Source organism: Cololabis saira, chromosome 8, assembly GCF_033807715.1.
Source record: "Cololabis saira isolate AMF1-May2022 chromosome 8, fColSai1.1, whole genome shotgun sequence".
NCBI classification, from domain to species: Eukaryota; Metazoa; Chordata; class Actinopteri; order Beloniformes; family Belonidae; genus Cololabis; species Cololabis saira.
Genome location: NC_084594.1, coordinates 11,887,639 through 11,904,762, shown reverse-complemented (window position 1 = coordinate 11,904,762; position 17,124 = coordinate 11,887,639). Strand labels below are relative to the sequence as shown.

General features: G+C 38.0%; 2 protein-coding genes across 2 annotated transcripts in view; one reads left to right on the top strand and one right to left on the bottom strand.

Annotated features, from left to right (window-relative positions):
* Nucleotides 1-17,124, bottom strand: part of tox2 (TOX high mobility group box family member 2) — a 570,456-nt gene that overhangs the window by 371,734 nt on the left and 181,598 nt on the right. The gene's annotated exons all lie outside the window — the stretch shown is intronic.
* Nucleotides 2,269-17,124, top strand: part of snta1 (syntrophin, alpha 1) — a 50,850-nt gene continuing 35,994 nt past the window's right edge. The window contains exons 1-2 of the mRNA XM_061726763.1: nt 2,269-2,578; nt 10,832-11,017. Of these exons, the coding sequence (XP_061582747.1) occupies nt 2,296-2,578; nt 10,832-11,017 (469 nt within the window). The 5' untranslated portion in view covers nt 2,269-2,295. The remainder of the gene's footprint in view (nt 2,579-10,831; nt 11,018-17,124) is intronic.

Here is a 17,124-nt window from a genome sequence, read left to right as displayed (position 1 = left end):
TAAACTGAATCTCTCTCACTTAAGACACAAATGTAATGTGCTTTTGTTAAACAATATTTTTGTGTTAAAATGTTTTGATTCATGTCCCTATATTGTATGTCCTAATATGTCAGGAGGGGATCTTTCAGGTTCTGTTTTTAATAAAACTGAAAACAAAAATGAAGTCTGTTGTACTGTTTTCCCCCTAGCTTTATACAGAGGGGCAGAGCTGAATCTTCTTTGTACCAATTTCATCTACAAATGTTGGAAGTATGTGAAAGTTCTGGAGGTGTTTCATGTGTGTATCTGAAGTCTTTGTCAAATGAAATTTGTAACTCCAGGTGCTCAGTTGGTGTCCAGATAACCAACTTGCAGCTCTGCAGCCCCAGGAACATCACTGCCAGCTGGACCTGAAAGAATAAATATAAAAGATGGCTTACAGTTTGTCTTAATGAAGGTTCACAAGTAGCCTACCTGTCACATTAGTTCATAGATTATAAGCAGTACTCGAGTTGTAAAAAAAAAAAATCAGGGGGGGTGGTGGATTTGATCATATGGGGACAGATAATTTGTGCTGATTACAAATAATATAATATATTACAAATAATAGCAGTGACCAAAACACCTGCAGAAATACTGCAGGAATGACATAGCAGCAGTTAAATGCAGCCTTCTGTAAGCTTTAAATATCCACTGGGCTTACATCAAATACATCAAAACACAACAATAAAAAACACTTTTCTGAACTTATCAATATGACTCTGTCCTTCACAGGATAAGTAAAATGGATCACTGCAAAAACTCACAATCTTAACAAGAATATTTGTCTTATTTCTAGTTAAAATGTCTCATTTTAGTAAAAAAAAATCTCATTACACTTAAAACAAGACTCATCACTGGAAAAAACAACAAGGTTCACCTGTTTCAAGTAGATTTTCACTTAAAATAAGTAGAAAAATCTGCCAGTGGAACAAGATGTTATTGCTTGTAATGAGAAGATAAATCTTGTCCCACTGGCAGATTTTTCTACTTATTTCAGGTGAAAATTGTCAAATGTTATTTTTCTGGTGATGACTCTAAATGTTGAAATAGCAGTAAAACCACATTCATTAATGAAATGACATAAGGGATGGAAAGGGGGGATGATTTGGACCGTTTTTATTTCTCATCTCGAGTACTGATAAGTAACAATATTTACCCACCTGGAGGAGTATCCACTTTGCCCATTGGGAAGAATGAGATACTTCTCATCTTCTAAGCATTTCTTCACTTCTTCAGGTCGTCCTCCCATCCCTCAACAGCAGGAGGCAGCGGTAAGATGATATTGTCCCGTTTGAGCTGTGACAGGTGGTGTTTCCACATGTTTTATATCCCCAACGGTCAGAGAAAGAGGGTTAACGCGTTCACTCAGCATGTAAACAAACGCGGTTCTGGCAGCACCGGAAGGAGCTCCCACAATTCGCGCAAAGCCTCATGGGGCGTAGGAATAAGGTGGATACACTATGAAAATGAGTGAATGAGAGTAATAATGCACATGAATGAGTGGAAGAATATTGCACAGTATGAGAATGTGTGGTGTGTGTGTTTGGTGTGTGTGTGTGTATATATATATATGTGTGTGTTTATATATATATGTGTGTGTGTATGTGTGTGTGTGTATATATGTGTGTGTGTATATATGTGTGTGTTTGTGTGTATAAGTGTGTGTGTGCGTGTATATATATATATATGTGTGTATGTGTGTGTGTATGTGTGTATATAAGTGTGTGTGTATGTGTATATATATATATATATATATATATGTATATATGTGTGTGTGGTGTGTGCGTGTGTATGTGTAACTGTGTGTGTGTGTATGTGCGTGTGTATATGTGTGTGTGTGTATATAAGTGTGTGTATCAGTGTGTGTGTGTGTGTGTGTGTATATATATGTGTGTGTGTGTGTGTGTGTGTATCAGTGTGTGTGTGTGTGTGTGTGCGTGTGTGTGTGTATATAGGTGTGTGTGTGTGTGTGTGTATATATATGTGCGTGTGTGTGTGTGTAATTGTGTGGTGTGTATGTGTGTGTGTGTGTGTAACTGTGTGTGTGTGTGTGTGTAACTGTGTGTGTGTGTGTGTGTGTGTATATATATGTGTGTGCGTGTATATATAAGTGTGTGTGTGTGTGTGTGTGTGTGTGTGTGTGTAAGTGTGTGTGTGTGTGTGTGTGTGTGTGTATCAGTGTGTGCGTGTATAACTGTGTGTGTGTGTGTGTGTGCGCCCCCCCCTCCACAGGGCTGCCAGCCCGTCTAGAGTTATTCCAGGAATGCGTTGAACATGGCTGCCGCGATGAAGGCGCAGAAAACGGGGCTGCTGGAGCTCCGAGTGACCGTGGACCGCTGGATCCGGGTGCTGGCCACGCTCACTGAGGACTCGCTGACGGTGAACCCGGGCGAGGGCGCCGCGGAGCCGGCCAAGCCCAGCCCGAGCCCCGCCGGCGCTGTCAACGGGGACCCGCCGAACCTCGGCTCGTCCCCGGTCCCGGAAACCATCACCAACGTGAAGCGCACCGTGCGAGTCACCAAGCAGGATGTGGGAGGACTGGGAATCAGTATTAAGGGTGAGACTTTTTTTTTTTTAATAAAAACTATCCCAAACAGCGGCGAAGTTAATTACGGCCGAGTTATTGCCAAGTTTTGCGGCTGCGAGTTGAGTCTGTCAAAGACGAAGAAAACTTCAGACTGGCTTCTAAGTCCAAAAAACATGCAATAAATTCAACTTTCACTACTCTTTTAGGAGCATTATTCCCATTAAGATTATAAACCCGAATACTTTTAGTTTGCGCTGTTGTTGGTGGAGAAAAACAAATGTGACAGCTGTGATTTGGTCAGGCTTCGCCTAGAGGGAAACCATTTCACTTAAGGTGATTTATGGTTCCGCGTTACACCAACGCAGAAGCTACGGCGTAAGGTACGCCTCGACGCGCGTAGGCTACGCCGTAACTCTGCGTCGATTTAACGCGGAACCATAATTCAGGCGTCGAGTAACGTTTCAGCTTGGATGCTTGAAAGTGCTCAAGCCGCGCGACGCACTGCTCTCTAATGAACTTCAAGAAGTTAATTAAATACAGTTTTACAAATACGCCCCACTATTAGTACTTACTATGAAATTAACAGTTTTCTTTTTAGTGAAGTTCAGCAGCTACTCTGACGCTCCTCACCTCAGCACTGAAAACACAATTAATCTGTGACAACTTTCATTTTTTGTAATTATTTATTAAAAAAAAACTTTTGCACACATTTTCCAATGGAAATATATACTAAATTCGGATTCATTGAGATATAGGTTGTCTTAAAAAAATTCTTAAAATGAACAGATTCCATTTGCTTTTAATGTTGATGTAAAGCATTTTGAATTACCTTGTGTTGAATTGTGCTATAGGCTACAAATAAACTTGCCTTGCCTTGCCTTACAAATGTGCATTAAGATGATAGTTGCAACATGGAGTTCCTGGTTTACAATTTGGTAACATATTTAAAGTACTGCAGGTTTAGCATTTGTAGAAAGGTACCTTACTTCTGTCCCACAGAGAACCCATTTACTTCTGCATCTCGTTTTATTAGATTTTAATTGCAATGTTTTACACCTTGGTAGGGAAGTATGTGGTAACTGATGTTGTATAGTTCTGACAGGTCAGCCTTTGTACTGTAGTTTTTGCCAGTATTGTTTTGAAAGTAGAGTAATTTAACTTTTAACAGCTGCAACTGCTGAATAAATATGTTTTGCATAGAGAAGATGCAAACATGTTCAAGGTTAAAGAGGAGTGACGGCAGCCTGGAACATATTGTGCCTGCATTAACTTTGTTGTGTGTATTTGTGTGAAAGGTGGTGGAAGCAAAGGAGTTCTGATTTGATTTATTTTGTATGTTTTGTGTGCGTGTGTGTGATTTCAAGTGTCACTATATTTCATTTGCATTAAGTAAGAATATTTTGAAGAATTCCAAGCCGAGGTAGTAACTGCTACCAGGAGACTAAAGTATAGTTATCGCGGTCTCTTTGGAGCATAAAGAACTACATCTTGCTGAAAGATTGTTGTGCTCATTATTGTTGCCTTTGGAGGAGAAAAGCTGAGCAGCTCACAGCTAACCTTGTACAGCACACATGCTGCACAAGGTTAAATCAATGCTGCTCCATAACCTCTCTGTGGAAAAGGGTTTGTGACCCTTCTGCATCTTGAAAGTCTTCTAACGTCCTTGTGTTGTGTTGTGTTGTGTTGTGTTGTGTTGTGTGGCAAAAGCCTTCTCTCCTCGTTTCCCAACCTGCATAAGTTGGCCTCTTTATCTGTGAGCAGAGGTGTCAAGTAACGAAGTACAAATACTTTGCTACCTTACTTAAGTAGTAATTTTGGTTGTCTATACTTCACTGGAGTAATTATTTTTCAGACGACTTTTTACTTTTACTCCTTACATTTTCACGCAATTATCTGTACTTTTTACTCCTTACATTTTAAAAATTTCATTTCGGCTTTTAAAAAAAAACTATCCAGTTAAATTGCGCCATCCGGATAGAGTGAATTTGGTTGTGGTTGTGGCACAGATGTTCTTGTCCAGTTTTGTTCTTACATCCATAACCCTCAGATTCCTGCAACTAAACTTGGATGTACATTCCAATAAAGGTTAGGATAAAAGATAACATGCCTCTGAAGTTTGACTTTTTGCACCATTACAATACTTATAGGCAACTACGGTAGTCATCATATCTTCTGCTCCCTGAAACACATGTTAATGCTCAATAGTACACATAAATGCATTATAGGCTACTAAGATGCATTCATTTTCAACGGCTTTTGTCCTTAGTGGCTTTTTTCCCCCTTACATTACTTTTACTTTTATTCTTTAAGTAGTTTTGAAACCAGTACTTTTATACTTTTACTTGAGTAAAAAACTTAAGTTGATACTTCAACTTCTACAGGAGTATTTTTAAACTCTTGGCAGTTTTAATTCCAGTCTGCTGGTACTGGTCTGCAACAGATTCACACCCAGGGAAATAGCCAGGTTCCCTATACTAACAGTATCCGAACTGTCATTGCTACTTTAACAATCCCATAACTTGTGTTGTGGTTGGAATTCTTTTGTGCCAAACACCTTGAATGGTGATTGATGTACTATCACAGCAAACATTAAGGCGGCAATGTCATAAGACATTTTTTCTCATGTGGGCTATGTGAAGTATGTGTTTGAACTTGCATGTTTGGGAGTCGAAGTCTCCGCCTCCTGGTGGGTTTGTGTTCACAGGTAATCGCTTGACAGCTGGGCAACACATTGGCTTGATTTGATGGGTTATTGCAAACTTCCACAATTGTGATGTTGTATAGATTGCCAGTGATTTTAGCTGCTTGTGACACGTTCTCCCACCACCGCCACCAACAACAGAGCAAAGCCAGGCCCTAATGACATAAATACAATGTCCATCTCGTTGGAAATGGGCGGTTTTGAAAATGAGCAGCGTGTTATTAAAACACAATCATAGCTGGCAGCTTTGTAGGCTTGACGTTCTTGTGATGCTGGCTGTTCAAAAGCAGAGAGGGGGACAACGGTGTGACAGACAGATAGGACGGCACAGCGACAGATGACACGAGACGTGGAGCAAGTCAAAGAATGGATGAAAAGGAAAGGAGGAAATGGGGGGAAAGGGCCAGACTGAGGCTGGGAAATGAAATTTGCAAATGAAAGATGGCAGAAGTTGTTGTGGGCAAGCTGACACCGCATTGTGAACAGCTGAGAGGAGCAGTCAGTTGTCATTGGCCAGAGATGAAAGCTATGTGGCTTGGAGTGGACGAGTCCACAAGTGTTAATTTTAGGGAGCCCACCCCAGCTTCCAGAAGAGCACAGCGGCAACCTTTACTCACATGTCTAAATTTAAGAGGGTAGGCTGGCAAGCCAGACTTCAGGTCTCTAGAGAGGCCTGCTGGTTAAAGTAAGAGGAAGCATGCCTCTGCAGACCTTTTTTATTACTTCATTTTAGCTACTTATGTGCAAACGTCAGGGTTTCATCATGGTAAAAAAATTTCATATGAAGCAATTTTTGAACGTGGCTTCCCGTTTGGTGCTTTCTCACGCAGACTTTTTTTTTCTTCTTCACCTTTTTGTTGTTTTGTCGTAAATCTATCTAATTGTGTTCATTTCTAGGGCTGGGTATCGATTCAAATGTCAAGAATCGATTCGATTCCGATTCTTAAGATTCAGAATCAATTATCATGATTCGATTCGATCCGATTCGATATTGATTTGGCTTAGTGTTATTTAAAATGTTTTTTGAGCTGTTGCCTGAATTATATGACTGTAAAATAACTAGTGAAATAATAATTTCACAATAATTATTGTGAAATAACTAAGAAATAAATAACTCAAACAAGCCTTTCAATATCCATTTAAAGTGCAAAAAAGAAAGAAATTGCAACAGTTCATGCAGTAAACAAATCATTTTAGCTTATCTAATTTATTCTGTCACCACGCACACATATTGCCATGAAGCACCTGGCATTTTTCAGAAGTGTCATGACAAACTGTGTGTCCGACTACTGGGATTAAAGTTCACCTGGCTAAAAAATGACGGAAAAAAAAAAAAAAAAAAAAATCGATCTTTAGACATAAGAATCGATTTTTAGGAATTAATATGAGAATCGATCAACACAGGCCTATTCATTTCATTGTTCATCATTACCATATGCAAACCTGGCTGATGCAGTTGAATTTAGTGCTGATCCTGCAGAACTATTTTGGAAAGAGTATTATCCCAACAAATGCACTGTTGGCACAAAAAAAAAAAAATCAAGATTTGGCACATGGAAGTACGAGCACCACCGGCACCATTAATTAACCTGCCATGAGCGGCTCCGGTGGTCCCGCCTCATCTCCACCGATGCCGCCCACCTGTCGGCTGAGTGACGGGCTGCCAGCTGCACGGTGCTGGACTTGTCTGACATGAAAAGTTGGAGTAGCCAAAGTTGTAATGGGAAAGGAATAAGCGTGTAGGCGTGTCAACCTTAATGAGGGTTATTTTTTGCCAAAGTATTTAAAATATGTTTGTTCAGCAGCCATGACAGTAAATGGAGTGAAACATCTAAGCCTGTGATCAGAGGAAGATAAGTAGTCCATGGGCCAGGCCAGATATCAGCACCACTCAAGGTGACCAAACTTGCTTATGATTTTTGAAAAGATCCATGTCTGTAGATTATATTTTGGTATGATAACCCTTCCTGAGTGGCAGCTGGATCATAGTTATCAGCTCATGAAGTTCAGAAAATTACATTTTAGATGCTGCTGCATATCCTGGTTTAGACTCATGTACAGAATATCTGTCAATGTTTTACAATATTGTCTTTGGTATAATTTTAAGCATTAATTTAAGCTAAGATGTGAATCTTTCTGACCAACATAGAGTTCACTGCAGCTCTTTAAACTAGAAACAACACACATTTTTACACAATGATATACTATCTTTTATCCCTGTGTCATCTAGGAACAACAGAGACACAAAATACAAAAACTGGAATACTCATAGGACCATAAGGATTCAGGAAAAGTATCACATCTTAGCTTGAATGAATGCTTAAAAGGCCCCCTTTAAAATGATACCAAAGACAATATTGTGAAACATTGACAGATATCCTGTACATGATTTTAAACCAGGTTATGCAGCAGCATCTAAAGTGTAATGTTCTGAAGGGGGTGGGTAACTTCATGAGCTGATAACTATGATACAGCTGTCACTCAGGAAGGGTTATCATACCAAAATATCATCTACAGACATGGATCTTTTCAAAAATTATAAGCAAGTTTGGTCACCTTTAGTACTGCTGACAAGTGAAATGTTGGGCTCTGGCCCTGGAAGATGCATAAACTTAGTAATGGTTAATGTGTGTAGCGCTTGGTGCCATTGTTTACATTCATTCCTTCAGTCGGTGTCCTAATACATCAGTTCGGCACTGATGCTAAATTATTTTGACACCAGTGACATCCCCTTGTCACTGTGACACCAGGGACGCTATCATCTTCCTGCTGACTCAAATGAACAGGGCTCTTTATCCTACTTGTCCAAAGGAAGACATAACTGCGGTTGGTAAAGCAGGAAGCTCAGTAAGGAGCACTAATAGCATGAGATGTACCAGATATATGTCATATTTAATGAGGCTGAAAGTTCACTAGCCATTTACTACCCAGGAGGTCATTGAAGTTGTCAAGATCTTCTTTTTTCACAGAGATTTGGAGATGTTGTTTTCCTCCCTGCCCTTGTTTTTTTTTCCCTCAAATCTCTACAGATATTATTTTTTCATATATTAATTTTGACTGAAAATACCTTGAATAAATCAGCTGGAGCAATCCTAGCCCCATAGACTGGTATTCAATAATGGTAATGCCAGTATTAAAGCTTTAAATCTCTCATGTAGTTGACTCAGATTAGTGTGCAGTTTGGTTGTGGCCCTGTGGAGTTTCCATGCAGTGGAAGGAGATTATGGAGCACTATAATTTGGAGCGTTTATGGTGGTGCAGACTGCAGGCAGAGGTAACCTGAAGGTTAGAGACGCAGCAAGGTGTTCAGATTTGATCTTCAACCTCATTAGGTGAGTGGTTAGGACAGTTGTCCTAGATCTTTTAAACTGACATTCAGATATTTCAGTTTTCCAGTAAGACTTATGAATATTTACCACTGCTGCTGCCAAAGCTGATGTTTGTGTAAAAGTTTTATTAAATCTTGTTTTTGATAGCATATATTAGTTTTTTTTTTTTTTTTTTTTTACTGTTTTGATCACCTTCAAGTTCAAATAATTTCTGTTTCATCTTTGGAGAACCTTTTTTTCTCCCAGGATCCCTTGCTGCATGTTTCTTATCTGCAGAACATTAAGTTTTTCACAAAGGTTCTGAATAGGGCTGTTCGATTTTGCCCAAAAATAAAATCTCGATTTTTTTCTCTCAAAATCCGATTTTCGATTACGATTACGATTATTTTGTGAATTGACAAAAGGCAAAGAAATGATTTCAAATATGCTGTTTTTTTATTGAACATTTGCCCCATTGGGCTTTAAGTGCAAACTTTGCTCTTATTAAACCAAAAATGAATGAATAAAGTGCAAAACTCTGTAAAAAAAGTTGAAAAAAAGTTTTAAAAAATATAATAAAATATAAAGTTTTATCTCTGAAAAAAAAATCTGCAAATCAGCACTTGCAAACATACAGTAAGTTATATTTCCAATTAAATAAAACAAGACATTTTCTAATTAAACTAAGCTGGGTCTTTGCATGCAATATGGTATCAATCATTAATATGTGTGCAGACAAGGTAAAAAAAATAAAATAAAATAAAAAATAAAAAAAAATAAAAATCGATTTTACGAGTTTCACGTTTTAACATTGTTCCAATTACATAATCGCGATTACGATTTAAAATCGATTAATCGAACAGCCCTAGTTCTGAAGGACCAAAGAAATCAGTCAGGTTCTCAGTTGTAGATCTATAATAATATCCTTCTTTTTTCCTATTTAGATGATATACTGACCCAAGAATAACTGTGCCAAACAATATTGTTGATATAGACATGATGTAATGGTGAAATATTGCTGAAGATATATCATTTTTAAAGAAAACATAGTTGTTATTTATAGAGAATATCTGAATTTACACGTAAAAAAAAAAATGAAAATGTCTCACCAATAAATAGATGAATAATTATGGCAACATGACAAAACCAGTAAGTAACAAGGATTCCCCCGGCTCTGTCTGGAAAAAAAAAGTCATTTACAAATTCAGTTATTAGAAGACGTTGCATGTTCCACTCAACCTTGCCAAAAATGAAATGGAAAATTTGTGTTGGGGTTTGCAAAAATCCCAAATTATACAGTATAACTCTCTTTGTAACTTCAAAACCAGAAGGATTAGCTGAAGGATTGTAGGATGTGAATTGAAATGAACATTGCTCATGAATTATTCTTTGGTTTTCGCACATCTCTACTAGTTTTAAAGAAAACATCGTAAGCCCTAATTTAAAGGTCAATACAATCGCTTGAATATTGTCTTTTGAAACATCGTGGGGCATGCTCTGGTCTAAATACCAAGGATGTACGGTACAAAGTCAGCTTTATCTGCCACGTTTTTACACCTCTGTTCATCCGTGGAGTGGCTCCTTACACCCACTTCAATGATAAATACTCAGCAGTCTTCAGCAACGTTCAGCATCCCGCTGATCTGTGCTGCTTTGGGTTACGAAGGAAATGACGAGAGGTAAATCAAAGTAATTCACCCCGAGGACGTAACCTGTGGAAGACTTATTTAAAATAATTAAATGCAATCCTCTTTTAGATAATTTCTTACTAGCTGGAGGTCCAGATTTCCAGCTGAAATTAATGATATTTCTCATGAAGAGTGGAAGCCCACAGCAAGCGAGTAGATCCATCAGCTTAAGAGCTGACCTTCATTTAATGACAGAGGAAGGGAGGGAGAGGACTGGAAAAGGCCCTGCAAAAGTTATTCCAGAAGGGGAATTGCTGCTGCCTGTGTCTGTCCTCAAATGCTTTGTGAACTACAGTTTACTGGAATAACCTTGATTTATATGCTTAAATTTAAGGAGTGATGTGTTTACAGTTTCAACAGATGTGGGATCTTTTAGTTTTCAATATATTTTTCTTTTCTTTTGTGACTTACATGCTGTGATACTTAACATTTGAACTTACACTTTGTATTGGCTCTGTGTTTAGACAAGAATGCAATTCAAAATGACTTTCTAAATCTAAATGGTGGCCAGAAATGTAGTTTTATGATCACACAGTGCAATAAAAATAATAATGCGACATTTGTTTTTTCTTTTGTTGTCACGCAGGAGGAAAGGAAAACAAGATGCCGATCCTCATCTCCAAGATTTTTAAAGGTCTGGCTGCTGACCAGACCGAAGCACTTTATGTTGGTGATGCCATACTGTCTGTCAACGGTTATGACTTACGGGAGGCTACACATGATGAGGCTGTACAAGCACTGAAAAAAACTGGCAAAGAAGTCATCCTTGAAGGTAAGATGAAGATTGAAAAAATTCCGGGAGAAAAAAAGCCAAAAGAGAATTCACTCGATGCTCTTTCTTTTCTTGTAGTTTTTCCAATTTGCCTCTGGGATGTAGACGGATCTGTGACAGATGTGTTGTAGGAAATAATTGAACATTTTCTAATTATTTAATATTTTCTTGCTTGATTTACGACTCTTTTATTGACTACTTGTTAGTGAGCGAGTGAAAACAAAATTATAATAATGTCATCAATCTGTTCTTCCATCAAACCCATCCAATCCCTACAACATATTTTTCCAGGTGTTTTTTGTTTTTTGTTTTCTCCTACGGCAGTACATAAGACCTTTTCTAACCTACTGCATTTAAAGTCCATTATCACACATCAGCGATGATGAAACTAGCTCACAGAGCTACAGCAGACATCATGACAGGGGAATAAAAGACTCAAGAAATGATTGATGAAAACCTGTGACTGACCAAATAAGAGCCCAAACAACAACAGTACATCTTGACCAGCATTGCAAAAGTGATTAGCCTCCAACTGAATTAGATTAGAATCCACTGAACTAAGATGACAAAGTTTCCTTTGTGGCGGTTTAAGGCCAATGAATGATGAGCTCAGGGAGACATTGTTCAATCAAAGCTTTGATCAAGATTCTCTGAGTAACATCCAAATAATGAGTTTAGCTAAAAAAAAATGGTAAGAGAAAACAAAACGGTTCAAGATTATAGTTCTTTCTTGCACCTTCGAGCTTATGATCATTTACTAATCACCAGTATTCCTAAATATGAAAGTGCAGGTGTGGTTCTTTTGTCTTCACTGTTTCATATAAACCGCCACAGTAAGTGTACAATGTCTCTAAATTTCAAATTTTACTACATCTTGAAGATTCAAATAGTTCATGCAGCTCTTATTTTGATATGCACTTATTGCGTTTAAATCAGGTTATTAACTTCTGCCACAAGTAGTTGGTAAAAAGAAAAAAAACCCTGCAAAGCAAGCGACCATAAACCTTGAAAAAATATTTATCTTAAAAAAAAAAGGAAATTAAAGACTCAATCAGGATATCACACATTCTCCCTGGGCCTGACGCACACGTGCAGGAGGTTTACAAGATGTTAAGTACGTTGTTTTTGCTGTGTTTTGTAAAAGTGTGTGATCTTTTTCCAATCATGGAAGAACCTGTTGCTACGACGGAGTATCAGGGCCAAACTAAGACAAAAAAAATTGAAATTACGAGAATAAAGTCATAATAATATGAGAATAAAGTCGTAAAATTATGAGAATAAAGTCATAATATTATGAGAATAAAGTCGTAAAATTAAATATATTATAAATATATAAATATAACTTCACAAGATGCTCAATATTCCTCATTTTAACACAGGGAGAAGACTGCTCTTCCTGTTAGAGTTCTCATAAATTAACACTTTATTCTCGTAAATTACGACTTGATTCTCGTAATATTACGACTTTGTTCTCATAAATGACCACTTTATCCTCATAAATTACCACTTTATTCTCGTAATGTTACAACTTTCTTCTCGTAATATTACGACTTTATTCTCGTAATATTACGACTTTATTCTCATAATATTACGACTTTATTCTATTACGACTTTATTCTCGCAACATTATGACTTTATTCTTGTAATTTTACGACTTTATTCTCATAATATTACGACTTTATTCTATTACGACTTTATTCTCATTATATTATGACTTATTCTCGTAATTTCCTTTTTTTTTGTCTTAGTTTGGCCCCAATACTCCGTCGTATGTTGCAGCCTTGTCAAACATAACGGAGCTATATGGGATTCTAGGTGTTTTTTTAGGATCACTGCTCTATTATTATGGCTTTCACACCTGCATGAAACAGTTTGATAGTTTACTTACTTGTTTTGAGCTACATTGTTCACAGCATTCACTCTTATTTGGTGATTAATCAGTAAACTAGACTTGTTTGCCGAGAGAGTGCCAACAGGAGTGAGCAGTCCATTTCAGACTGATAGTAGATGTTCCTTATGTGTATTTGCAGATGAAGGTCTAGTATGTGCAATGGTGCTTTTGGGAAACAAACCCCAGTAGTTGTGTCGAACCGCTTCGGTTCTCTGCCCGAAGAAGATGAGTTATCACTTCACCATGTGACAGCATTTTTTTGTGGGTTAACTAAAAACGCGTGCGAGCCTCAGTCAGAGGAGACGCAGCTTGAGCTTGAGCCAGGGGGAAATCATTGTAAATCCTCCTGTCTTACACGTCCACAGTCAGGCAGAAAAGTGTCGATATCAGACAGCTCGACAAGCGCCGCTCTGCGAGCCGTCATGTCAGGAATCATTTCGTGGGTTGCCTAACCCCCGCGAGGACCCACTAGATGAGTGAGGAGAGGAGAGAAGCTCGGAGGCCCGCTGAGTGGGTTCAGTGTGTGTTTTTGTCTGCCTGACCTAAAGATGTCAAGAGGGTGTGATGCATGTCTATTACGCAAAATGTTTGAGTGTTTGGGAAATATAAGAAAGAGAGAAAAATACTGGAGTTCTGAGCTTCTGCTGCAGTTCTGTAAGAGTTGGGGCTTATTTCTATTCGTTCATAAATAAATAAAACCAACTTGTAAATACAGATGACACAAAATTCAAGTACAAGGTTTGATTTTTGATATTTTATTGAAATACACAGAAACAAGCCCCTTTTTTGGCACCAGTACGGTGTTAAAGTTTAGATCTTCCATGTGCGCAGCAGCACACAGCCAACCACTTCTTCGCTCCAGGCGGTTATCGGTGCCGAGTGAAATTCCTAACATAGACAGCCTTCACCGAGATGAAGGTAAAAGTGTCTCCCTAACAATAAGTTATGCTTGAATCTGTCAGATAAATGCTGTCAAAGCATTTAAGGGGGTTATATCTGAAACCTAGCTGGCATTCATTCAGCAATCGTGACATGATCTTACCTTCGAGACGATTGAAAAGATATTTGGTGTTGAACACATCTCTTTATTTAATATAACTCAATTATTGCAGTTTGATTAATCAATGTTTATTTGTTGACCACAGTGCTTCACAATTAAAATCAAATAAAATCATGGACTACAAAATAATCATAAGACACATATATGAAAAATAGAAAAGTAAAAAGAAATACTATCATGTGCCAAATGCAAGTCTGAACAGGGATTTTTAGTTTGGATTTGAATAGATGCAGGTGAGTGAGGGACCGTAACTCAGGGTCCAGAGTTTGGGACCAGCTACTGCAAAAGAGCACTCTAACAAATGTTTATCCTGCTGAACGCAAAGCTCTGCTGGGGAAATACAAAACATCACAAAGATATGAGAAAACTAGGCCATTTATAACATTAAAAATGAACAACAGGAGCTTGAAATGAATTCTAAATACAACGGGGAGCCGGTGTGAGGAATACAGTACATGCGTGATGGTCATGTTTCCAGGTTGCAGGGGCTGAGGATGAGGAGAGGTCATTAATCATGATGGAGAAACTCCTGTTTGTTAGATAGGATTAGAACCACCGCAGCACAAGAGCCTGCAGGCCAACCTGTTGATCCAGACCAGGGGTCGCCAACCCGCGGCTTTAGCGCCGCCCTAGTGGCTCCTGGACCTTTTCAAAAATGTTTGACCTTTTTTTTTTCTTTTTTTTCTCATTTTTTTTCCATTTTTTCTCCTTTTTTTCTCTTTTTTTCTTTTCTTTTTTCTCTCTTTTTTTCTTCCTTTTTCCTTTCCTTTTTAATCTCGACATTTCGACTTTTTTCACGAAATTTTGACTTTTTTCTCGACATTTTGACTTTTTTCTTGACATTTCAACTTTTTTCTCGACATTTCGACTTTTCTCAAAATTGTACTTCAACAGTAATCTCGACATTTTGACTTTTTTCTCGACATTTTGACTTTTTTCTTGAAGTGCATAATGAAAAAAAATCTTCCTGTCTAGCTGTAATACTCTTCCATAGATTTGCGTAACAAAAAGAGTCATGTGGAAAGACATTAGCAGCTACATTTGCAGCCGAGTACCCAGTTATAACTAATATTGAAACATGCAGCATGTGTTGTCTTCATTCTAAGGCTTATACAAGACTTTTCATTTTTTGCGGCTCCAGACATATTTGTTTTTTGTGTTTTTGGTCCAATATGGCTCTTTCAACATTTTGGGTTGCCGACCCCTGATCCAGACGTTTCAGGAGGACTGAGTGGTCAACAGTGTCGAATGCTGCAGCGTCAGCACCGGTTCATTAGCATTCAGTGACAGGAAGATGTCGTTCTGGACCTTCAGTGGAGCAGATTCTGTGCTTTGGCAGGTTCTAAATCTTGATTGGAATTACTTAAAAAAATAAGCTTTATCTCTAAAAAAGAGAGTAAGTGGGTGAGCAAAACTTTTTCTAAAACCTTGGATAGTAAAGGTACATGAGACACTGGTCTAAAATCAGAGAGGACTCACTGTAGGATCAACATTAGATTATTTTAGCAGAGGCCTCCCCACAGCTTCCTTAAAAACATTTGGTACAGACCCTGAACCAACACAGCTGTTCATGAACAGGAGGAGACAGGGGCCCACTGTGTGAAACACCTGTTTACGCTGTTCAGATGGAATAGTGTCAGGACAGTTGGTTGATTTCAACTGTTGGACCTCTTCAGAAAGGTATAAGAACACATTAAACACAGCAGAGGGTGCAGGAAAACAATATGTATCTAGGCTGTGAGAAGTATTATTAATATTTGACCTAACAGAAGCCACTTTGTCAATGAAATACTGCATAAAGCGATCACGGATGGATTTTGACACATTTTGTAGAACATTAAACGATGGATTTGCAGAGGTGGGTAGTAACGAGTTACATTTACTTGAGTAAGTTTTGGGAAATTTTGTACTTTTAGGAGTAGTTTTGAATCACTATACTTTTTACTTTTACTTGAGTAGATTTGTGAGAAGAAACTGTTCCTCTTACTCCGCTACATTAGGCTACGTTGAGCTGTTACTTTTCTTTTATCCCTTTTATCCGCGTACGCGTCAATCTCATGACATCACTGGGTGATTCTTTGGGAAAAATGTTTGTTTTTGCATGTTTTGTCACATTTACACAGACTCAAACACACACAGAGTTTATATGAGTTCATGGGCTTGTTCTGCCTGGTTAAAAAAGAAAAGTACAAAGGCTTGAAATTTTGTGCTACTTGTGCTTAATTTATTTTTTTATTCTGTTATTTTATTATTTATTAAAGTACTTGAATTTACTTTAAACTTATTTTAATTTAAGCTATTTTTTATTCATTTTAATTTATTTTATTATTTTATTGATTTAATTTGCCTGAAGATGATTATTTTGTACTTTTGTCTGTTTGAAAGGTTGTGTTAAAAAAATAAATCAGACGTTACTCAACAGTTACTCAGTACTTGAGTAGTTTTTTCACCAAGTACTTTTTTACTTTTACTCAAGTAATTATTTGGATGACTACTTTTTACTTCTACTTGAGTCATATTATTCTGAAGTAACAGTACTTTTACTTGAGTACAATTTTTGGCTACTCTACCCAGCTCTGTGGATTTGTAACGGACTGAACTTTGGAAAATGACCCTTGGCCAGTTAGAGCTGGTGGAAATAATGTTTGCCTGATTTTGTTGCTCGGCTTCCTTAACAGAAGTTTGATAATCAGAGAGACTGTCCTTAAGTATGCAACCTGTCCTTTTTCCACCTGCGCTCAGCCTGTCTGCAGTTTAATCTCGAAGACGAATGCCTACCAGGATACTTTGTATCTCCAGTTGTCAGGGGGCAAGACTAAAGAGTTACCCTCAAAAGGTCTGCACAAGATTAAAACAAAAAAAGACGTGGCTAGTTTGTCTTTTTTCCCCCCTTTTTTTCTAAGGGGTTTTCAGGGTTCCCAGCTGCATATCTTCGGCACAGCTGGAAGGAGTTTGGCCACTGTTCACTGTTGAGTTTGACTAAATCATATGATTTCAGGGGGCTACACAGTTGCTTAGCAGCCAATAGAGCAGGAAAAGGGCAACTCTGGCCGGCACCCAGGTGAGGGTGTGAATGTGCGTGAACTTAAATGCTACGGTAAAAGGATGAAGTAATACTCAGTATTTGTATCTGAGAGAGAACATGTAAGGGTCAGA